Source organism: Anopheles marshallii, chromosome 3, assembly GCF_943734725.1.
Source record: "Anopheles marshallii chromosome 3, idAnoMarsDA_429_01, whole genome shotgun sequence".
Lineage (NCBI taxonomy): Eukaryota > Metazoa > Arthropoda > Insecta > Diptera > Culicidae > Anopheles > Anopheles marshallii.
The window spans coordinates 71,672,968-71,696,734 of NC_071327.1; the positions used below are offsets into that span (position 1 = coordinate 71,672,968).

At 41.9% G+C, this 23,767-nt stretch overlaps 1 protein-coding gene across 1 annotated transcript; it reads right to left on the reverse strand.

Annotated features, from left to right (window-relative positions):
- Positions 1-1,601: 1,601 nt before the first annotated feature.
- Positions 1,602-20,849, reverse strand: LOC128715654 (titin-like). Its single transcript, XM_053810563.1, has 10 exons — positions 20,672-20,849; positions 18,685-18,822; positions 18,136-18,278; positions 11,666-11,803; positions 11,389-11,512; positions 5,674-8,933; positions 2,112-2,450; positions 1,898-2,044; positions 1,746-1,830; positions 1,602-1,669 (listed from the first exon to the last, which is right to left on the reverse strand). Exons 1-10 carry the CDS (start codon positions 20,847-20,849, stop codon positions 1,602-1,604), a joined length of 4,620 nt encoding a protein of 1,539 aa, XP_053666538.1.
- Between the last annotated feature and the right edge of the window lie 2,918 nt (positions 20,850-23,767).

A 23,767-nucleotide genomic window follows, 5' to 3' on the forward strand; every position in this document is an offset into this window, starting at 1 on the left:
TAGTATTCCCCCGTATACTAGGTTTGTACGAAATTTAGTATCAGTATACTGTTTTAGTATCCGTTTACTATCTTAGTATCCGTCTACTATTTTAGTAATCGTATACTAAAATAGTACACACCTGGTATGCATTCCCCCGCATACCTAAAATAGTACTTGCATAAAAAATGTGCGCAGGCGACAAGAAATCGAGTGCGGCGCGTCAAAAAAATGTGTGCTGCCAGTCAAAACTAAAGTGTAACCCTGTATTACACCAATACCATCATCTGCCGAGGTAAGCTCTCAACACTTCTAGACACTACAAAACATATTAACACACAACTGGAGACTTCACACAATTGAATGTTCATACCATTCTCAACTTAACCTTTGTGCTTTTAATCGAATAGATGAACTTATGCAATCTATTTTTTTGCGATAGTTTATTAGTAATCTCTTTAATAAATTTTTGTTATACACAGGTTTGTTTATTAAAACATCGACAAATAATTCAGTAAAAAAATGAAATCATTACTATAATTGTTACAATTTTTGCGCATCGAATGCTAGAAATAGAAAAAAAAGCTAATGAAGCGTTACGGAGCGTTACATTTAAGATGTGATCCGTTTTACTACTTTGCATTTCGGATTGCTTGCGATTTCGCGTACTAAAAATGCTCTAACAAACAGCCAAAAACGTTTTGTGTTTACTATTTGCATTTATTTTAAATCATTTTATTGCAGTTGCGTTCATAATAAATCCATACATTTTATGTTATATTTCTTGCTAACGCAGCATAATCTGGACATTGCATGCAGTAAATAGAGACAGAGACTCACTCATCGTCCATTTATTGAAACAGAACAAAACAGAATGATATAATGCTCCTGTATCGCTTGATAATGTCTCTACAGCTCTACACACTACCATTTGCTATCGTTATGATCTTGGATGAGCAGGTTATCGATGAACTAAACTATGGAGACAATAAATATGCCTTTTGCCTGAATCTATTCCACTCAGTCGAACGTTGGGATTACAAAATTATTCTTCTGGTACGATGTTGGACGAATAACCTAAGCAAGACAACAAACATAAACGTGAAGATACTGAATCACGGAAACATCATGCGTACGAAGATGAGCAGTGTATAAATATAATGAATTACATAATCTAACCAACAACTGAATGCTAGCTAGAAAACTCATCTGTGGATGTAAAGGCAACTTATCAAACTGTAAAAATCCTGTAAGTTTGCTTAAGTATACCAATAGCGGCTACTATCTGGTTGTCCCGAATGAACGTTTGCTAGCAACAGTTTACGTGTGTTTGAGCATTTTTTCCACCTCCATCCTTTAATTTGGCATCTGTATAGTCTTGCGTCAGGTTAGAATCCAAGAAAAAAACGTGTTTGAGCAACGTTGCGCTAATCTCTAAACGAGTATTTAAAAAGTGTGCTATTTAAGTTAGCTTTATTGACTTTGGGCTCATTACCGTTTTGCTTAGACGGTTTTCCCTAAGTAATGTCAACAGTTGGTGAAGTTGTGGGTGTCCGGCAATAGAAAAATATACTTATATATTATACGTTATACTTTTGCAGTTTCTCGAACGAAACGCTCGCCTATTCGGTGTCCTTTGACGACGTTGTCGTAAGTTCTTCTTGCGGCTTGTGTAGTTCCGTAACAATTTCTGCAAGTACGCAATCATCAGATAGACATTTGGTTAGAATTTGTTTTGCGGATGACCGACGTGAAAGAGATCTTACCACCAACTGCAACAGTGCCGGTTGCATCCTTCTCGATGAAATCCATATTGATCAAGGACAATGTCATCTTGCCACTCAATATCACCTAGAAAGATTGATGGACGAAACGGTTAACATAGACGAGATCTCCTAGCCATCCCAGTGCAACTTACGGGTGCGTCATCCTCTTCCTCGGAGTTGTCCGGTTCGAGTTTTTCCACCGCCGTTTCGGCATCGGCCACCAGAATCTTCGAATCGTGCGGTAACCGACCATCAAGAACAATCGACCGTGTCTCTTGCTCTTCGGTCGGTGCGTTTGCCTACAAAACATAAAGATAGCACATGTGAAAATATCTTTCGACGAGAGAGGTGTAACATTGCCCTTACCGCATCTGCATGGCCACCCATCGGCAGCAGTGGTGTCGAGGGCCGGCTGAGACGCTTGCCATTTTCGCGCTGTGCCGTCACCTCCATTGCCATCACCTTCACCGTACCACGCTCCGTGCTGGTGTCTCGTTTTTTCGGTTTCTTCTCCGGTGTGCTATTCGCGCTGGAAGATTCGCCACCAGACGTTTCCTTTTCGGATGATTCATTATCGGTAGCGCTTTCCGCTGGTTTGATCGCATGTCCATTCGATACCTTTGCACGATCTTCCACCGTAGCGCTCACTTCTGCTGCTGTTTCTTTTTCCTCCGTTACGGGTTCATCCGCGTTCACGTTTGTTTCCTGCCCGGGCGTACCGTTACGGATGAATTGAACGGTGAAGAGATGAACAATATTACTTTAGTACGTATAACACTATTATTCGCGCTTACGCAAAGAGGCCGTCAGAGGGTAAAAAAACAAGCAAAACACAGTAATGTTATCTAGCGATCAACTTTTTAAACCAAAAATCCAAAATCACAATACCAGAACGGTAATGATGTTAGGGAAAAATTTTCGAACAAAAGGCTCTTTTAAAAGGCGTCTAATAAATATAACAACAACAAAAAACATAATAAAACGGAAAATAAGCTCCAAAACAAAGGAAAATAGGTGGATAGATATAGTAGATGTTATGCTGAAATTTGGAGTAGTGGTAACAACAAGACAAATCACTCATATTTTGTGAAAATGTTGTGCTGCGGGGGAGGGTATTTTTTTTTTTATGTATTGTGTTTTGTTTCGTGTTAGACATCTGTCGGCGTAACACCCCAAAATGGAGCCTCCTGAATATTATGCCAACAAACTTATGCTGTGTCCAGAACAAATGGAGCAAGTGTCACTGCTTATCATATTGGCTCTATCTTTTGAGAACGTTCTGCTCCGTCCTTTTTTTTTCGTACTTCTCATTCTTATCATCAATACAAGGTGGCTATAGACAGGAGGCTATATCGCGGGGAGGGATAATGTTCGGGTAGGCTACTAAAATTAAACGTGTGTCATAATCACTGCAGCGCAAACGCAAATCGAACGGAGCTAGTACGGGGAAGGAAAAAGGGTAAAATATAAAACATTTCGTATTAAATGCAGGTAACAAAATACACGGATACAAAGAAATAGTGCTCTAACCTTGCTTGTGTTGTTCATCGCTTGCTTTTTAATGTTATCTATCTTCAGCAACTGTTCGTCTGCTGCGGTAATTAGACCTTGAATAGCCGTGACGACTGTTAATTAAGGATTGCGGAGAGATTTGCGAAGAAAACGTACACGTATGCCGGGTGGTTGCGTGTTTGGTTTTTTTTTTTGGACAATGGTATAATAAGTGTGTTGCGTGGGTGTTTCATTACAATCATTCATTGACGGTAGGACAGTTTTTGGTGAATCATTTTATGGGTACGTGTTTAGTTGTTTGGTCGTATTTTTTTTTTTCAATTAATTTGTGAATGGTGGCAAAAATAAGGATCAAAATGTGTATGTATGTGGTAGCGCATTTAGTTTGGCGATGGAGTTTTATTGGAACATTATTGAGAATTCCAGACGATTGGCAGAAAACGTGAAATGAAAGATAGTTCATATCAATTAGTTTAGCGTTCGGATGGTACAAATCAACCGGTGTAAAGGATGGTTGCCTGCTTTTAAGTATTGCAAACAGAACAAACAAATAAAAAAAAGACGGCATCTAATAAAGAAACCATTACAGCATTGCTAGTGAATGGCAAACATCAGCAAACTATAACTAACGAGCCATGTTCTGCGTTTCGTGTAGCAAGAGAAAAAAAAACCCGGAAAGCAAACTATCTCGAATATGCCCTTTATGCATGTGCATCTCAATGTAGCTATCGTTCAGTGCCCATTTCCAACGTCAACTGTTTCTCGCCACATCGAAACAGTAGCGTGTAACATGTGCTTCAATGAAACATATGGCGTATGAGCTTATCAAGCGGCTGGATGAGCGGGGTTTGTTCTTGATCAGTCGTTTAATGATTTCGTTCCGGTACTCCAACTGCTGAGTGGCACCGTAATCCTTTCCCTGGTTTTCTATTATCAGTGTTTGAATTTAATATGCCACGTGCAGTGGGAGGTAGTCCGTTTCAATTCAATTTCACGTGTGTTTTCACTCAGTTTGAGTTGCATGTTGCAGCCGGAACAGTATTTAAGTGAGGTGCAAATAGGATTTCATAGATCATTTTCGCGCGAACAACTTAATCCATCATGGCAGTGTATCTTAAATTGTGCTTACTTCTTTTGGTCTATCAAGTGTTATGGGTAACTTCGTTTCCGACAAATAGGACGCATTATAAAGACAGGGGATATGTTTTAAATTCTGTTAATTTCGTGGATAACTATACCCAAACTAAAAGTTTAGTGCATTACGTGTCGGTATATGTGCAAACCAGTCTACCTGATACGGGTAGTGATTATACCGGACATCAAACAACGGAGAATATAAGTATTTTACTGGTTTTGAAAGAAGAACCATCACATATAACGGATCCTGATGTGACTTCGCTTACTTTAGTAGATGATTCGGAAAGTACTTCTTCATTACATTCGACAAAGGAACCCTCATATACCTCGGAGACGGACGAATCTGAGATGTCTCCACCAAATGAGTCACATGCTCCAGAAAGTACTTCGTTACATCCGCAAGAAGAACCATCACATACAACCGAGACGGGCGATCCAGACGTAACTTCACCACGTGAAACAGAATCACCGGAAAGTACTTCATTGCATTTGACAGAAGATCCATTACATTCAATAAAGACGGATGCTACTGAGGTGACTCCACCACATGATGCCCCAGAAAGTACTTCGATGCATCCAACCGAAGGACCGTCACATACAACGAAGACAGACGTACCTGAGAAGACTTCACCACACGAGACAGATGCTCCAGAAAGTACTTCGATTCATCCGCCAGAAGAACCAGCTTTCATTCGATATTCGATACATTCGATTCGATAATCCTGAGGTGACGGCACCACATGAGATAGAAGCTCCGGAGAGTACTTCGTTTCATCCGCCAGAAGAATCATCACATTCAACAGAAGCGGATGAACCATTATGAGGTGATTACCATAGCATCGAATAGTTCTCCATTGAATATACCAACGAATCTTAAAAGTCACTTTATAGACGAAAAAATAGTTCAAGTGATCAGCCGTGATTAGATAACGGCTGTACCCTTTGTGACGTGTGTCAAATGCGTAAACATCTTATTGTAGCTTTTAATTAGTTCTAAATTAGTTGATTGAGCAATGACTTTTTGCATTGATTCTAGACACCATTGAGATAATGGGAAGGAATGTAAGTTCAATAAACGACTGATCCATAATTTGCGTACCAACCAGCTCACCCAACCTTACATCGGAGCTGACAGAAAATGTAACCAAGATGAAACAAAAACTAAGCAGCATGAAATAGTGTGACGAAAAAAAAACCAAATGATATGAAGTATAACAACAGACAAACAAAACTGTGTTTAATAACTAAGAAGAACAAAGAAGGAATCAAATTAGCTAACCTGGCCCTTCGGTATGTTGCCCATATTGGCGATTATTTTAGTCATAGCGCGTTCCGTTTCGTCCAATTTCTTACGCAACAGTTCGAGTTCCATCAGCTGGTCGGCACTGTCACCGCCAGCCGACGACGCGCCCGACTGTGAGAGATTAGCTATCGACAAGGACGAGCTTTTGCTATTGTTACCACTACTGTCGCTAGTGCTATAGTTAGCTAGATTCAAGGTGAGAAATTTGGGATTAGTAACGTTGCTGACACTGGTCGGTACTTGGCCAATTGTTGTAGTAGCTGCACTCGGCTGTTCGGTGGCTGCGACGCGCTGCTCAACGGTACTAGCGATGCCTTGCATACCGTTGTCAACGACATCCTGTCCAGCCGTTACGTTGGACCGCTGCTCATCTGCGACAAAATTGATACTATGTGTCTCACTGACACTGGCAATTGTGGATGCGTTTGGAACGACTTCGGGAGGGTCCAGCACCGATGGTTCGGGAACGGGAAATGCTTCAGATGGTGGTGTCGGTGCGGATGCGAATGATGGTGAAACAGTCGGCAGGGGATCGCCGGAAGCGGGTGTATTAGTATCGCCAATCGTTTCGTCCAGGTTAGTAGTAAGCCCATTAGTGACGGTAATGGTCTGCATGTTCTGAGTGCTATCTCTACTAGAAACCATGCCGTGCACACCGGATGACTTGGACTCGATCGCTTCTACGATCAGTGCAGCGGAAGCGGCCAATCGTGGGGGTTCTTGAGGAGATGGTTCTTGCAAACCATTCGTTGCTGCCACCCCATCGGATGCTCCACTGTGAATAAGCTTTTCGGTAATGATATGATCAACGATGGATTCGATTTCATTCACAACAGCAGCAGCTTCGTTCAGCGTGCGTTCGACCAAAGCTTCCTTAGTAACGTGCTCCAGCGTTGCGAGCGAAATTTCAGGCTGCTTTGGTTGATCGCGCAGCTTCTCATGGCTTAGCTCAACAGATTCCTGCTTTTCATCGATTGTATCCATCACAGGGACGGCCGTGATCAAGGGACTAGGCATATTACTGGCCGTCTTTGAAATGTTCGGCGATTCAACGATCGCCTCGTCACCGATCACCTCTGTGATGGTCATCGTATCAGACGTGCTAGCTTTTTCGATGCTTATGGGTATGATATGCTCCTCAATTACCTTTCCTTCTACATCATCGACTATGGCCGCCTCGTCATGTACTTCCACGATGGAAACGCTCTTGTTATCGCTGCTATCAGCTGCAGCTGCACCAGATCGGTTTCCCGCCCTGTCAATCTTGTTTGTTTCTTCTAGCACGGTTTCGGCTTCCACCGTCGGCTGATCATTGAGTTCGACAAACACGGGTTCGCTTGAAGTACAACTGGTCATGAGATCTGTCGTAATGAGGGCTTCCGAAAGTGTACCCTGCTCTTCCGATAGCTTTGGTACAGGTTGTTGCTCGATCACCGCACCATTCTCGTTACTGTCAACTGGAGCTACACCACCATTGTTTCCTATCTCGGTAACATCAACTGGATCTTGAGTGGCTTCCGTTGCCAGCACCGTTTCATTGACTGATAGGTTCTTAGTTTCAACCGACGTCACCAGATCAGCAATACTATCGGACGTCTCATCCGTCGCATGTACCACATTCGGGACGGTATTAGATTCTTCCGATTCTTTTGCTGCAGGTTGCTGCTCAATTACCGATGCTACACTCAGTGATGTGTCTTCACTGATTGAATCATTTTCTCCAGCATCTTCTTCAATCAATGTTTGCTCAACAGGGGCAGCAAGCTCCATTTCATCTACTGTCGATTCTTCGGTGACAGCATCTTGCTCATCGGACCGTTCGTGTGACACAGTTGCGTCAGTAGTTTCCATTTGCTTCACTTCTGGATGATCGAATCGCTCCACAACCATCCCATCGACAAGCTTCTGAGTTGCGGGATCGTATTCTGGTAACTCGGGGTGCTGGTCTTGCTGTTTCGCAAGTTCCTCTGCGTGTTCCAGCACTTCCTGCACCAATTGTTCCGCAGTAAGGGTAATATCTTCCACCGTTTTATGAACCAAATCCGAGGTATCTGAGGCAGCCAGATCCATCACACTAGCGGTTTGTTCTATCTCAAATTGCGGTACGTTTTGCTGCTCTGGCATAGTATCGTCAGAAGTTTGTTTCAGTTCGCTTTCTGCAGGGACTGCGTCGTTTCGAGGAACATCCTCGGATATAATTTCTTGGGTTTCCTTACTGATTTCGGCAATAGTGCTTACAGGTTCAGTTTTAACGTCCTGAACCACTGAATTTTGAATGGGTTCGTTTTCTGGTTTCGTATAAGTGACATCAAACGATTCTTCCTTCATAACTGATTCCGCTTGACCTGACAGAGTTTCGGCAGCTATAATAACAGCGCATTCTTGAACAATCTGGGGTTCGTTTTCGGTTTCATTAGACGATTGTACATCTGACACCACATTCTTCTCACTTGACTCCTCGACCATTGGTGGACGCTCCTGTAACTCATCCTTCAATTCTGTTACAGTTTCGTTTTGGCCATTTTCCTTTGTTGCGTGATTTGTCATTTCATCGTCTGGTGTTGGTTCTGCAACACGTTCAATCTGCTGAGCTACGTCCGGTTCATCAATTGGTTCTGGCGTGATCGTTGGGTCTTCCTTACTGGGTGCAATAGCTGCAGTTTGCATTGACGTTTGTTGGACTAGCATTACTTGTTCGATTACAGGCTCATTAACGTCAATTTCATCATGGACCTGCCCATTTTCAAGATGTTCTGACAAGTCAACAGTGTCATCACTTGCAGAACTGGACGCTCCATTAACGACTTTATGCTCACTTTCTTCCTGGATCTTCGATTCCACAACATCTTCCAAAGTGGACTGAGACGGCAGCACGGCAGACTCTTCGACTGCAACAACCCTTTGCACAACGATTCCATCGACTACCTTTTCGATAGTGGGATCGTGTACCGGTTGCTGTTCGCTAAAGAATTCCTCTGCCCGTCCCTCAGGCACGGTTTCAGTCGATGCAACGCTATCGTCCGGCACCGCGGGTTCGTGGTCTGGTAGGACTTGCTCGGCAGCAACGCTTTCGTCGGGCTTAGTAATTTCCTTCTGCTTTGACAGCTGCTCGTAGTCAATCGACAGTTCTGACTGCACTGAAGAAGGTTCGGCCGAGATAACTGCGCTACCGACCGACGAAACGGCAACCGGAACAATGAGCTCACCGTTCGTGGCTGCCGTTACATGTGATTGGTCTAAAAATAAAATGATAAACAAAAATAGCAAACACAAAAACAAACAAACAAAAAGGGATACACAAGTCATGATAATAGGAACAAACAAAACACCACACCTCTCAGTACGCTCAGGGCACGATACTATTCGATGCATCTTTTAAGGGTGGAAGAAGTAGTTGAAGCTCTCCCGGGGGCTAGCACCACATCCAACAAAACCGTTGTTGGCCCGATCGTGGGCAAACATGTTGGCCAACGCAAAACCAACGAATGCACTCTGCAGACGGGAGAATCGGACACGCACTGCCGGTCCAATGAGGCGTAACGGGGATACTTTCGAAACTAATTGGGAGGGATATGCCACCAGAGCGGGCACGATGGGAAGTGATTGTACCTTTCACAAAATCAACAATACCGCAAGCCGTGGGATGTAGTTGCAAACAGTTCAACTAACTGTTTGCAGGCTTGCCAGAAGCAACCGCCTGCAGCTAATTAAACGCCAAATTTTAAACCGCACCAAACCGCGTACAAACAGATCTTACAGGTGCCTTCCCAGCGGTTTGCCGTCATAACTTTGACTGGCGATCAGGTCAAATTCCAACAAAGCATCCAATAAAGCTACTACTATCAAATCGATACCATGGGTAGCGGTACCAACACAATCATGGCCTTCCCGCTGCTGGAGATCTCCACGCCACTCATCACCCACACACAATAAAGTGCGAATAATTATATTCGCAATAAAAATCAGCACTGCACACGGAAGCACACCCGGTTGTAACCTTGGGGTCTAACATTTCTTCCCACAGTAGCTTCCCAAAAAAAGTTAAAACAAATACGGTTGTAACTGGCACTTGACACTAAAATCGGTCTACTTTACGGTGGAGGCGTTTGTTTCTTTTTTTTCGATGCAATTAAATTACCAATTAGCAAGCATTTGGAAGAGTGGTATAGTCACAACATTCGCACACATACAACAACCAACAGCAACTAAAAGACGCAAAAAAACACGCACAAATACACACACACACACACACTGGCGGTGTCGGTGTGGGAAATCGTTAGCATTAAATGGTTCGCGTGGAATTAACGGACTGGAACACTGCGCAGAAGCGAGTGCAAAACCATCCCCAAAAACCTTTGGGTACGATTAGTAATGAACAACCGAATTGGTGTGGTTTAATTTATCTATCACTTGTTGGTATAAGATTTGTTTTTTTTTGTTTGTTGCGGGTTTAACTAGTAATGATCACGATTACAACAAAGACACAAAAAAAAACAACACAACACAAACAAAATGGCGAATAAAGGGTACTCTTACAGTTTTCGCTTTGGCTAGTGACAGAGCATGGTGTGTGAGTTACGAGTAGAGATGCTGCTAGAGGACGAATTATAACACACATTATAAATGCAACCGAATGACATCTTCGCCATGAGGGTAAGCTTAAGGAGAGACACCAAGACCAAAACTGCGATCGTTCGTTAACGCTCGTCCGGGCAGTGCGAGGTTAAGAGAGAAACAAAGGACATATTTGTAGATAATTTGCATCCTACGAATTACAGAGGACCATGACACGGGTCGTTGAAAAGCAAAAACCAAAAAGAAAAGTGTTCTTCATATAGCGAGTGCCAGTAAAGAGTGAGTGAGACAGTAGTTCAGTAGTGTGTTGTGCTGTTGTACTAACAAAAACGTCCAATCTTATCGCTTGCCTTCGCGTGCGCACCTCCACGTGGATGGACATGCTTGATGTTTACGATACGTGGTTGCATACAACTGCAGAACTGCATAGCGACAGATAGTGAAGAGGCAGTAAAGTGTGTGTGTGTGTGTTTGTGTGTATTTTTACTAAAACATGTGAGCTACGATCTTACTTGCGCTATGATCTTTCCAGGCTATGCGAGCGTGTGTAAAGGGTAATAGGGAAAACATCCGATGTTAAAGAACTTTCCAGCAATAATAGCAGGAACGCGTGATGAGAAAGAGACGAAAGAGCGGTACGGTACGATGCGGGTTTGGGGGATTGAAAAATACTACGGGTCAAAAAACTAATTTTTCCCACCCTTTTTCACCACCCCACTTCGTTCGCAACAAAACGCAGCCAGTTCCATCAACCGGCAGGAGCTGCTGCTGCGCTGTGATTTTGCAAATCGAACCACCGCACGGGGAAAGCGTAGATGGTAATGGAAACGATATGGAAAACAGGCAGAGGGCGGAAGAATAGATTTCGCACCAAGCAGAGCAGAGTAATGAAGAGTCGAAGAGTGCTATTTGGACGTGAAGATGAATGATGATGATGATGATGATGATGGTTAAACGTATGTAAGAGAGGACCAGGCGGTGGTGAACGGGGTGGTCTTGGGGGCATAAGCCTCCCTCTACGGGGGCAACGGTACGTGTGTGCGTTTACGGTGGTGGAACATGATGGGCAGTGAGCCACGGACTCACGGGTGTGGTAAAGATCGGTACCAAACTTACCTAGTTTCGTCGTACCGTCGTCCGGTCGCTTAATGTACTGCTCCGTGGTGAACACCTCGTTGCGGAACGCCGGATCCGGCTTAACCTCCGCGTACGGTGTAGCCGGTGACTTCTTGAAGATTAGCTGCGGGTTGTGACGGGAGAGAGGGCAACACATGTGGGAATTAGCAAACATTCGGTGGGATCATTCGGTCGGAAGTTCCAACAAAACCACCACACCACGTTGCTGTTACAGGCAAATGCTTCTAGTGGTAATGGTAGTGGCAAGCGTGCTTACTTTCATGATGGTGTAGATGAAGAATGAAACTATACCGATGGTATAGAGTGGCATTATGAAACCCATTGAGTTGGCTGATTTTGTTGCTTGATGTGATCCAGCTCCCATAGGTGGGCGCATACCAGGTATGGGACCGGGCTGCAATGGAAGAAAGAAACAACAGACAGAATGCGGTTATGAGCGAGTTGTGCCAAGGTGGGAAGTACTAGTCCGTTTTTAACGTAGGTTACTCTAGGCGAAGGAATGTAGTGGGGTGCAGTTTTATAGATCTATAACTCGAATCCAGAGAATTAATGTTTGGAACGACTTTTAAAGAATTGGTTTTGAAATTGACTTCGCTGCAATGGAGCTAGAAGTCCAAATTAATAGAAGATCTCCAATCCTGGAAGATCCTAGAAGACATCCAATAGAAGATTCTACGATATTCTGAATGTTAGTGTTGGCCAAACATGAGATTCAAGAATGTCAGTACATGTCTTTAAATCATATGAAAGATTCTGAATGTCTTGGATTAACCTGATGATCCAAGAATTTCTAAAACTTCAGGAGTCTCCAATGTTTCATCAGGGGTTAAAGTTGGAAACTACGGTGATCTGCATCCGATAGGATCGATACCGAATCCCAGCCGGGCTGTACTTCCATACACAAGACCGGCTATGCCGGCTACAGTTAACTGAGGTACTCAAACAATGCTAGAAATGAAAGACCCAATAGTTCTTGAATGTCACAAAAGACGAAGAAAGATTTAAGAATCTTCAAAACCCCATGATTTTACACATTTTTAGCTGTTTAGTTTCACTGAGCTTCACCATTTTGTTAACACAAGTAAGTAAGATGCGGTTGGACGAGGTATGAATTTCTGGTCATTGCGTGTTCAAGTCAGGAGGTAGACACTAATAATGACGTAAAATTGTGAATTTTACGTGAAAGAGATTTATAAATCATCAGAGATATGAATTGTAGATTGAGTCAATTAATGATTTTAGTCACTCTTTTTTCAAAATCTATAAGAAAGACTCTTCTCAAAAGACTTCTTTCAGTACACCACTCATACGCTTCATCCAACATGTCAGTTAATATTAATAGAAACACGGCAACTGCACTCAAATGAATGAATTCACTTCCTCCGACTTCCTAATGCCGTATTGTACTGTTTGCTTAACCATTTTGTAAACACCATAATTTACACGATAGTACATCCAGTTTACATCCATGCAAGACTGCACGTTTCTCGTGGCACGCTTTGTAGAAAGGAAACCACATAGCGCGAAAAATAACACACATAACCCTAGGCTCTAGGTCGAATCATTCATCTTCGGTATCTGCACATCCAAAGCGGAACGGTGTCCAGCTTTAATTCTTCACCGAAACTGACGACTTACTGTTTCCGATCGAAATTTTAGAGTCTTCCGGCTCTTGTCCGCACAATTCGACGATACGGCTTCCAATTTCGATCAGTCTTGCCAACTATTTTGCCCCAACTTTGCCGCTGCCGCGGGGGCACAAATTATGTTGTTTCTTGTCACAGACACACGGCACACGTACTCGCACACTCGGGCACGGTTGCGGTTGCTGGCCAATGCTTCGATTTTCACTCCGAGCTCTCCGAGGCGGTGTAACTGCGTACCGTCACCGGGAAAAGATCGCGCACAATTGACGTGATAGTTTTCCGGGGTTGGTTGCTTGTTTGCTTTGCCCAGTGCTCGGCCGGTGCAGTTTTCCTTTTGCGCTCGAGTGCGAGTGAGCGGCGGATGGGTTTGGAGGGGGGAGGTTTGGGCACGGGTGGGATGAAGGGTGGTCATTCGGAGGCCGACCGTTCGAACACCAACAAAACGCGGAGGGAACGAAAGCCATCTGGCGAACGGTTGTTCGGAACCGATCGAAAGTCGCTACAGGCACGATCGGGCGAACGCGATCGCCAACCCCATCCCCAGTCGATGATAAATGTATTTTTCTTCGCGTTTGATTTACACACACACATGGGCAAGTTTTAACTTCCAGTTTTTTTGTTGTGCTATAAATTACATTGCGGTGGGATCGTAAAGATGACTAAAAATATGTTATACGGCGCGATTTTAATGTGCAACTTATGTTTATGCTTCTGGTTAACCCATCAAGAATACGGACCATTAAGTTTTCCTTTCGTAACGAGCAAATGTGAAATAAAAATTAAACTAAAAGTTATAATTAAAATTAGATTGCAAGTGTAAGAAAATGCATAGGAGGACAGAAAAAAAGGGTCGTGCTGTATTGCTGTATTCCCTGTTGGCAAAATCATTTCACCGGTTCATCGATTGATTGCTAATAAATAATGATTATAATTGTCAATTGCTATTTCAAACGACGCTTTCAACCATGAAAGCCACAAATCCCTCTGCGGAGATCGAAGGTGGAAAAGCGTGCTGAATTCAGTCGTTTCCATTGCACCTTGCACCAGATCGGTCAATGGCATGCAGCGACGAATGGTAGCTATTGCTCTTCCCAATGCTCTCTCTTCGCACGTTTGTCGTTTTTTTTTCCAATATATTTATGTTCCTCCATATCCCGTTGCAGGCAATTTCTTCCGCCTCCGATCCGTAGAGAGCCCGATTGGAAAATAATGGATAAAAAAAAATCGACAATCTACTCTCATTTTAATTCAGTTTCGTTTTCGGCACCACTTTCATAAAAAAAGCCCCACCACGCATACCGCATACGCACGTGTACCGATCGGTGTTTCCAATCGATTGAAGCACTGCACATTGTTGATCCAGCTTCCTCCCCCCTCTTCCGGTTGCTGTCGTTTTCTTTTTATTGCCACCTATTATCGCGCAACCCAATTATGAACGATGCACTCGTATTAGTCACCACGTGCTAATGAAGTTACTACTGGTAGAGAGTTTGTGCATATGTTGCACCACCCCTTTGATTCACTATCGTACGTAGCGATCGTTTTTTTTTATGGCTGTCGCAAGATTAACTTTAAACAGATTTTGGGAATATTAGAGAGAAGTACAGCACAGTCTTTTCTAACCCAATTTTTGGGGCCAAACGTTCCGGCAGAGTTGCCAAAGAGAAAGGTGAATGGACGGCCCGAACGCCTGGAAGGTGCGCATGGTGGAAAATGAAATCGAAAATGTTCGTCATTTTCACAGCGGCTCGGTACGGCCGGCCCCGATCGTTACGCCGCTGGTGGGTGAAATTTTGATCATTTCCTTTGCCGAATATCCGTACGGCTCCACGCGCCACGACCGTTGCTCTGGGTGGGTTGGTCGCCGCGGCGACAGACGACACCGCGTAAAGCAAGCTGAATCGGAATTTTGCGTACCCTGCTGTCAACGGTATGTTCGTCGCTTGTTGCCATTAGCACTCGTGCCGTTTGTGTATCTTTGAATGTAATCTGTTGCGATTGCCATCTTTTTCTTTACATAAATCCGCAACTACGGTGAAAGTGAATATTTAATTTAGACAAATGAGTTAAAGTTCCTAACAACAGACGATAATAAAAAAAAAGTACTTAAGAGCTTATTAAAATATTTGTTTTGTAAAACTAAAATAACATTTAATTCAATGAGGTTTCTATTAGAAAAAGCTAATTATATAACGTTTAAAATGTATATGTTTATTGCAATAAAACAAATATATTTATTAACTCATTAATTAAAATGGGAAGACAATTTTCCGCTCCCAGCCGTTACACCAAACGAGATATTTTAATCAGCACCTTGTGAAACTCATATTGCATGCACCATTAATTTTGCGTACCAATTATCAGTTTACCGCACTAGTATCTTAATCAATTTGCCATGGAGAAAATGTAATTTATAGGATAATTAAATTGTCGTTTGTTTGCGATAACTTAGCGGCAACCGGCAATGTGAGCATTTTCAAAGTGCGGCGAAACGCCGTTTATTCGAATGCCTTTTAACCAGGTTGTTTGGATGATTCGTGCTACGCGGAAATGACAGGTACGATTTGACAAATTAATAGCAAAACCGTTGATGTCAAATAGTCAAGGCTTTAGTTGGAAATTGCACGACATGTTAAAGTTTATGAATCCCCTTTATTTTAATGGGTACTGATTAAGTCGTTAAATGTCGGAGTAATAAGATGTATTTTTGGAGTCTGAATATCCTATACAATTAACAATACTAGAACTGGCCAGAATCATACTCTAAGCCAATATTTTTATATGCGTTTTGACGTTTCCAGGCTTACTCGCTTTCAACTCCCCATACAAATGATAAGTTAAGCCTAGGAAAAAAGGATTAGATTAGTTTCCTAATGGCAGCTTCGGTCAGCTGCTCGACAAATGTCAAAATAAAGAATTTAGCTAGCAGATATAAACCAGGCTTGGTCATGTTTCCCATGTGTATTGTGTATTGTCCAATTTAAAGTTGAATTTCTAAACTTTGATCGATTTTTCTCCAATTGTGGCTTTTCAAAAATGATTCCTTATGTCATTCTTTAAGTCAAAATGTCATTTACTTATTTGACACATACAGGCTGCAAGTTTAAGCTTTCTTACTTATGGTATGATCTACGCAACTGTCTGTTGGACAGTATATTTCCATATCTATCATTTCTGGGATGGGTTTATCATCTTGAGTTAAATACTGAGCCTACTCCAGAGTAATCTTCAGTATTCAGTATCTTCAGTTTTTTTTTCTTTCCTTTGAGTCTAAGTAGCTTCAAGAATCCAATTCCTATTTCCAATCATTTATCCACTTTAGTGATAATAGTAACTATAGTAATAGTGGAGCAGTAGTCCCCTGCGTACAGAGGAACGGTTCCTAGATTTGGTACCGATCCTGTCATTTGTCAACTGGCACCTCTACCACTAAACCACCGAGAGCGCTAATTAATGGTATAATGTATAACAGTATAACAGTAATAGTAGCATACTACTGATAGTAACGTTTATAACGCCTTCCCTATATAAATTCCCTGTTCAGTTCTTATGGATATCTCGAACATCCTACGACCTAAACAACATTTTAGCGGCCGAAGCGCATCTGCTCTCTGACATTTAGGTTGCATAATTGCACCATCGAACCAGCGGAATGATTGAGAGCACAATGTTGAAGGTCACAGTCAAGTGTGGTTTGGCGTTTGGCGAACTATGATCCGTCGGTGCCAGTCGGTTTGCTGGTGATATTAATAGAAGCGATGCCGCTTCTACTTACGCACTGTTTTATCCGTCTGGTACGACGCAGCGCGTGTCGCAGTTGTTCTCGTGCTTGTTCACGAGCTTGTGTAGTTCGATTAGTTGTACTCGACACCAGTATCTGTGGGCGCTTAAGATAAATCGACTGGCGCTTAATGTGCGGTAGCAAGTTAAGGTCCCCATGTGTATCGAAAGCGTTTGTTCAATGTCATGTACATTTCACGATTGATGTGGTCTTTAAATGTGAGGTCGACTATTGTTTATTGGTACTTTGAATCTAATGAGGAACAGTTGTTTATAAATAACAAAAAAATGGTGCAATATTCAATTTTGTGGTACAATTATGATATTTAGACAGTCAAAATAAAACCGAACAACAAGATGGTGTAATATTCATCTTAGAAACTGTTCAATTTATCAAATTTTATGTCCACTTTTTTGGATTGTTCACATTGATCTATTTCCAACTACAGTATATCGCCACTATTTTGAATTTCATTTAGTTCGTTTTATTGAATATTCATAAGATCAAGATTCAAGATAATCCGAACAGAGGCTGCACTGTGGTTACAAAATAGCTTCCAAATTTCATAAATATTTAAAACATTACGTCAAAAAATGGAAGCATAATTCCAAAAACCACTTAACCAAACAGCCTTCCCCTAAATTATTAAATATTTACTTAAAATGCAAACTATTTCGAATCGGTTTAAATTGTACTGTTCTTGTGCTTGTAATCCATTATTCACAGATGGTTTTGCATCTTTAACCGCATGGCTAAGTCATCTTTAAATGCCCACCAGGGGCACGGTGTGCATGAACGCGTAATTAGCGATGACATTTGAAAGCTTCAAAAATAGCGTTCAACTCGAAAGGATCTTCCTAATTGGATGTGCAACGTGTGCAGGAGGCATCTTTGTCACACCAGTTGGCACTGCTGCGTTGCAACGGAATTGCTGTGAATGTTTTTAAAAATGTATGTGTATGGACTCAATTGTTTACATCACAATTCGATAACTGATTACTTATTTTCTTGTAAGGAATTTTTTTAAAAAATCTTGCTAATATTTGTTTAATTTTATTAGTGTTTTTTTTACTAAAGTAAATTAAGCAGACTATTGATAGTAATTAGAAGAAACGAGGTGCATAAAAACCCCTGTATAATGAGGTGCTCTTTATTTAATGCGTTGAAGATCATTCAATGAATAATCCAAACTGAATATCTCCTAATAACCCAACAACCTTCCAACATTATTTTGTAATTCTTTGAAGCTGTAAGTGCATTACGGTGTGTGTCAAATTAATTGCCATCTCAAGTACTTACCCTGCCTTCCACTATTCTGGGTGCGGACTGGGGACGTTCGCCGCCGTGTATGGAGCCGGACTGGGGAATTGCTCGACCACGTTCGCGCATAGCAGGATGCATCGCTTCTGGCCGCAAATGAGGTGGTCGTTCCTGTCGTATACCTGCAAGTGCAACACGACTGATGAAGTGCTGTGACACAGAATGTGTGTTAAATGGTAGCATAGCCCACCGGGACCCATGGCGCCGCGAGCCAACGGAAACACACGCATGCACAGCACCCGGGCGCGCCATTTTGTAACTGAAAGCTTTGGTTACACGGCCAAAACGAACACGATCCTCGATCTAAGCGAACCGTGTCAACGAGTGGCATCACATTACGGTTGGGATAAAGGTTACCCGTTTCCGGGAATGTGCGTTAGTCAAACGGTGGCACACTCTGGTTAGGGGTGACATTATGTGGATTGTTAGTTTGGGGGGTTGTTATTTCGTCACACATTGCATTAGGAACGATTGTTTTACGACGCTGCATTGCACAAAACAAAACAATCAGACAAAAAAAAAACCTACTATCAATGTCGACGTAAGGTGCAAAGTTTCGCTTGCGGAATAGGTTCTGCTCCTGCTGCTGTTGCTGCTGCTGGCTGGTGGCATAGCTGATCGATGCGTTGGCGAACGTTTCCTGGTCCAAGACCACACCGCAACACCCTGTGTGCACACCCAGATCGGAACAGAGCATGAAATATATCTGCATGAAACCGATGAAAGCTGCCAATTATCGCGCCACTGTGTGCAACGCTCCTGCGGGAGGGGGCTCCGATGGTAAGAAATTTGATAATGCGTCGGATGTAGGTGTTATTTTATTGCTGTGTAATAGCTCCCCATTTGGCGGGGCGAGCGGATAAAAAGCTCTTTACACTATCACTTTCGTTGAGTAATTGCTCCGTTAAAGCAACGAGGCCCAGCTTCTTGCGCTGGGAAAGAAGTAGCATCCTTGTGTACATGCACCGAACGAGGCACTGCCGGTTGGTTGAATGTAATCATCATCATTCGACAAACACGTAAGGGTGCACAGTACGGCCATATAAACTTTTCCCTGTACAATATTTTCATTTTATGATGAGATTTACTTTTGTGAAACCAATGGAACGGTTGTGCAATAGTTGTAATATTTAATTTTACCACATCTTTGCTGGCCGTTCTTCTTTGTTTTATATGTAAATTTTTGTTAAGTTTAATTGTTTTTTTAATTGTCATTTTGTATGAGTTTGCAAGATTTTCATTGTGTCGTGATCTTTTTCATATTTTGTTGTTTTTGTTTTTAAGCAAAAATACTATTGACTTTTTTTAATTTTCTCGAGAGTAACAAAAATAACTGCTTTGCTTTAAGAAAATATACTATTTCGTGCGTCAAATTGTTGTAGTGCTGCTAATTAGATAAGTAATGTATCACTAAGTATCCGTAAGTACATAAATAGTATTTAAGCATCTGCTTAATGTATGTAAATACACTATTTGTATTGGTATTTGTATTTGTATTTGTATTGGGACGATAAGCTCATTACACACACTCTGTACATTTCGATTTCAATGCACATTTTTCCAAATAGTTCTTAAATCGAAAGTGATCAAACTTTTTTGAGGTCATGGTTTTGTTGAGACATGAGAAAAATAAATTTTCTAAAACACTGTACAGAGTGTGAAAAGTAATTCCAAACATTGATGTATAGACCTTAAAAGTTGTGTTTTTTTTTAAGAGATTACATGATCGTTTGTTGTCGGTTCCACAAATGAACGAAATTCCTTCATTTGATGTGAATCAGGCCATTGTAGCCCTAATATTATAAACAATTCACGACGAACTAGCGATTTTGACGGAGATTTTTATGTATTATTAACGAATTGCACAATTTCATGGGTCCAGAATGTCTCTCTCTAGCATTACTACACGATCACTCTTTCGTGTGGTTCCTAAAATAGTTTTTTTTTAATTAAATAAAATCGCATAAAATAACAAAAATAATGACTAAGACATTTTTTGTGCGTGATTGTATTGTGTATAATGGCCTTCATTGCTTCAGTAGTTCATTAGCTGTCTTTAGGTTGAAATGAATGATTGTGTTTTTCCTTCTATCTCCTTATATTAAAGTACATATTATAATAAGTACTACTTAACTATATGCTAAGTAAACATAACTAGTACCAATGCTTATATTTAGTATGCACACATTTGTTTTGAATATGTTTTTTACTCACTATATTTGTTTCCATAATAAAATATCAATTTATAATTCATCCAATCAGTTTTGCAAATCAATCAGATCACTTTCACTCAGAGATTCACTAAGACAATATTACAATTTCAACAAACATTTGCGATTAATTTTAATCAAATGTGTAACTTTATGAAGTACAAGATAATAAATATAAGAGATTTGTGCTTGAATAAATTATAGATAGTGATAGATCGTTGCCCACGACAAAATTTATGTTGCTATTCTCCATCTCCTAACATCTCCCCCGAAGGAACTGCGTGTCGAACAGCTTGGGAACTTACCGGCACCTCGATGGTCCTTGATGACATTCTTGTTCTGGCCATTGCCAACCATCATGGGATAGAAAACCTTGGGCCACAGTATGGCGACGCACCCGACGACCGTCACCATGATGATCATGGTCTTGCGCGGTCCCATCCCGCTGTTCGACTCCATCCGATGCCCGGTAGCCGTGGCCATCGTAACACCCGTCAGCCGTCTCACTCAACTCGTACGGACACGGGGGACCGCACGTGACGTCACGGTAGCAAGAACCACTCAAATAGCTTCCCCAAAACCGTTTTCTATTGCTTGCTGAATGGACAACTCCCGGCTTGGAAGAGATCTTGTGGGACACTTGTGGGGGAGAGATTGCCCGTTTGACGTTTGACACCGTCTTACGTAACACGCTCTGGTGCGGTGTGCGTTACGTTTTTTCCCTGCGTTGCAACAAACGCACTGCAATGCACCCACACGCTGACCAACCGACCGAACGGATGTGGACTTTCTTCGATCTGCAGGAAATTCTTCGCACACTCACACACACACACAATCACATGTATCGCGTTGATTGACTTATGTATTTTAAACGGCTTTAATTCGCCCTTTTTTCCACTTGGCCAAAATGGCCAAATTTTCGCACTAAACTAAACACGCACCCAACGGCTTATAACACCCTTATTCACTTCTTCGTGCAGCATTAATGAACCTTTTGATAAAAATAGAATGGAGAAGCGGATTATGATCTCAGTCTCTCGTCAAGGAGATGATTTTCGCTTTCGTTAATCTAAATAGAACGACACTTGGGAAAGGGGGTAACGTAACACAATTGGGATCGGACGATAATTATTTCTCTACTTCACTTTATTCTACTTCGCTTCTCGCTCTCTCTCTCGTTTGTGGATTAATTTTTTCGTTTTTAACTTTCGCACTAATCGTTTTCCTCCGTTCCTTTGCGCACTCGATCACCACCGATCATTCGACACAATCGTCGGCGAACGGTTTCGGAATGGATTCGATCTTCGATCTTAACGTACACACTAACGCTTGGGAATTTGTTGTGGTCGAAATCCGTTCGAAACCGTTCGCGCATCTGTCGCGTACTTTTTTTCCGGCACACCACAACCGGCATGGTGTACTCAGCCGTTCAAAGTCAAGTCAAATTTCATCGCTGAGGTTACATCGCTATATTTTTGGACCGTGAGCACCTATTTATAGTTGGTGATATTTTATGCATATGTGTTTTATCTTTTGCCTTCCGAGCGCAAACGACGGGAGACGCTGGCGGATGGACGGAATCGCAACAAACTTCACAACGACTATCGAGAATTACCGAATGTTGTATTCCAATAGCTGTAACGCTATTTTCCGGGCCTCCATTCACGTTAAACGTGCACAAGGGTATGCGGATTGCGTTCGTCGCCTTCCGTTTACGATATCCACATTCTCATTCGGTGGGTAATATGCAAATAATTCTATTTCCGTACCGTGAGCGTGCTCTAGTTTGACGCGAATTGCAGCAAAAAAAAAGAAGGCAAAATCCAGCTTTACAAACAACTGCAACTGCGAATTTGGGTCGAGAAGAAGGTGTATAACGCAGCAAAATAAAACCAACTAACCCGTAAAATTCGCTAAACAATTTCGTTTTCGAACCGGTGACCCAACTTTCTTCGTGCTGTTCGGAAGTAATCGGAACCGCGAACTCGAGGATTCGAAACGGAAAACAAAATGGAAACGAAACAAAAAGGAAAAAGTGGGAAAAATCCCTGCACACGCGGGAGATCAGCAATGTATCGAACCGGTCAAGCTGCACCGAGAAACTAATTTTATGTTTGACTTATTTAAAAAACGGTGCTAACAAGCGTGATGATCTTGCTTGAGCAGAGATCCTTCTTTTCTCTCGCGCGCGCTAGAAAAGTGCGGCTTGCGGTTAATGATCACCGCTAGATGACGTTTGCGGAGCGGCATAAGAGTGCCACTAATGTTTGGTAGTGTATGCAAAGTGGCATCGACGTTCTCACGATTGTTCTTGCTGTTTGGCATGATTTTGAAGGAACGACGCCAGCTGTTTGTTCTCTCTAGACGTCTGGACTCTCAACGCTCACGACACAGTTTTTTTAAGAGCAGCTTCACAAGAAAAACAGTGAGAGGCACTATATTAAACTTGTCTTATATGATTGTCTTTATATGATATGACAAACACATAAAATTATTTACATACAAAATTTAACTTTTCCATGCTTTGTAGCTATCATTAAGGTGACACTCTTCCATTAGAATGACCCACATACGATGTTCTGTACGTCGAGACACTGTAACCACTGTAAAGTCATTAACACTATTGCTTGTTTGGGGAACTATCTATGGTTCATGAAGGAAACGCATCCCAATGATCGTCTCTACTTTAAAGAACTATTCCTTAAACCTGTGAAACCTGATAAGTACACTCAAATTACCGTAAAACGTCATAGCTTTCTGCAAACCCCACCCGAATACTGTGTGTGGTGCACAAAAACACAGCCCAACCTTTCTTCTAAGGTTTTTAATCTTTGCAAACACTTTTAACAATTTTTTCTCCTTCTGCTATCGGTACACATGCACTCAACTAACTGTTTATTTAATGCTATTTCCGATATTTATACATTGCAACACCTGAAAGCTTGCAACAAATAATATTTTTTCGCAGTCTGAAAGCTACACACGGTCGGGAATGTCAGTGGCGAACCTGGAGCTTGCGCACCATTCTCCAAATTGTGTTTGTCGGACCGTGTCGGGCGCATGTGCCTTTACCATTCGATTTTTCCATATGATTTTTGTATGTAAACAACGTACTTGTACGGCCGGTTTGTTTTTTGTAGCCGGTGGGAATGTTTGTGATATTATAATGAGTTACAATGCAATATCAATTTAAATTTTTAATCCTATATTTGGCTCTTGGAAGTTCGTTGCAGGAAAGGGGCTTTTCACGGTGCGATTAGTTCACTGTAAACTAAAAATAGCAAATAGACAAAACAGCAAATAGACAAAACAGTGAACACTTTGTGGTTAGAAACACAAATTCTTACAAGGTGTTGAAGTATTAGTATCAGTATTATTTATTGTGCATATTAAGTATTAGG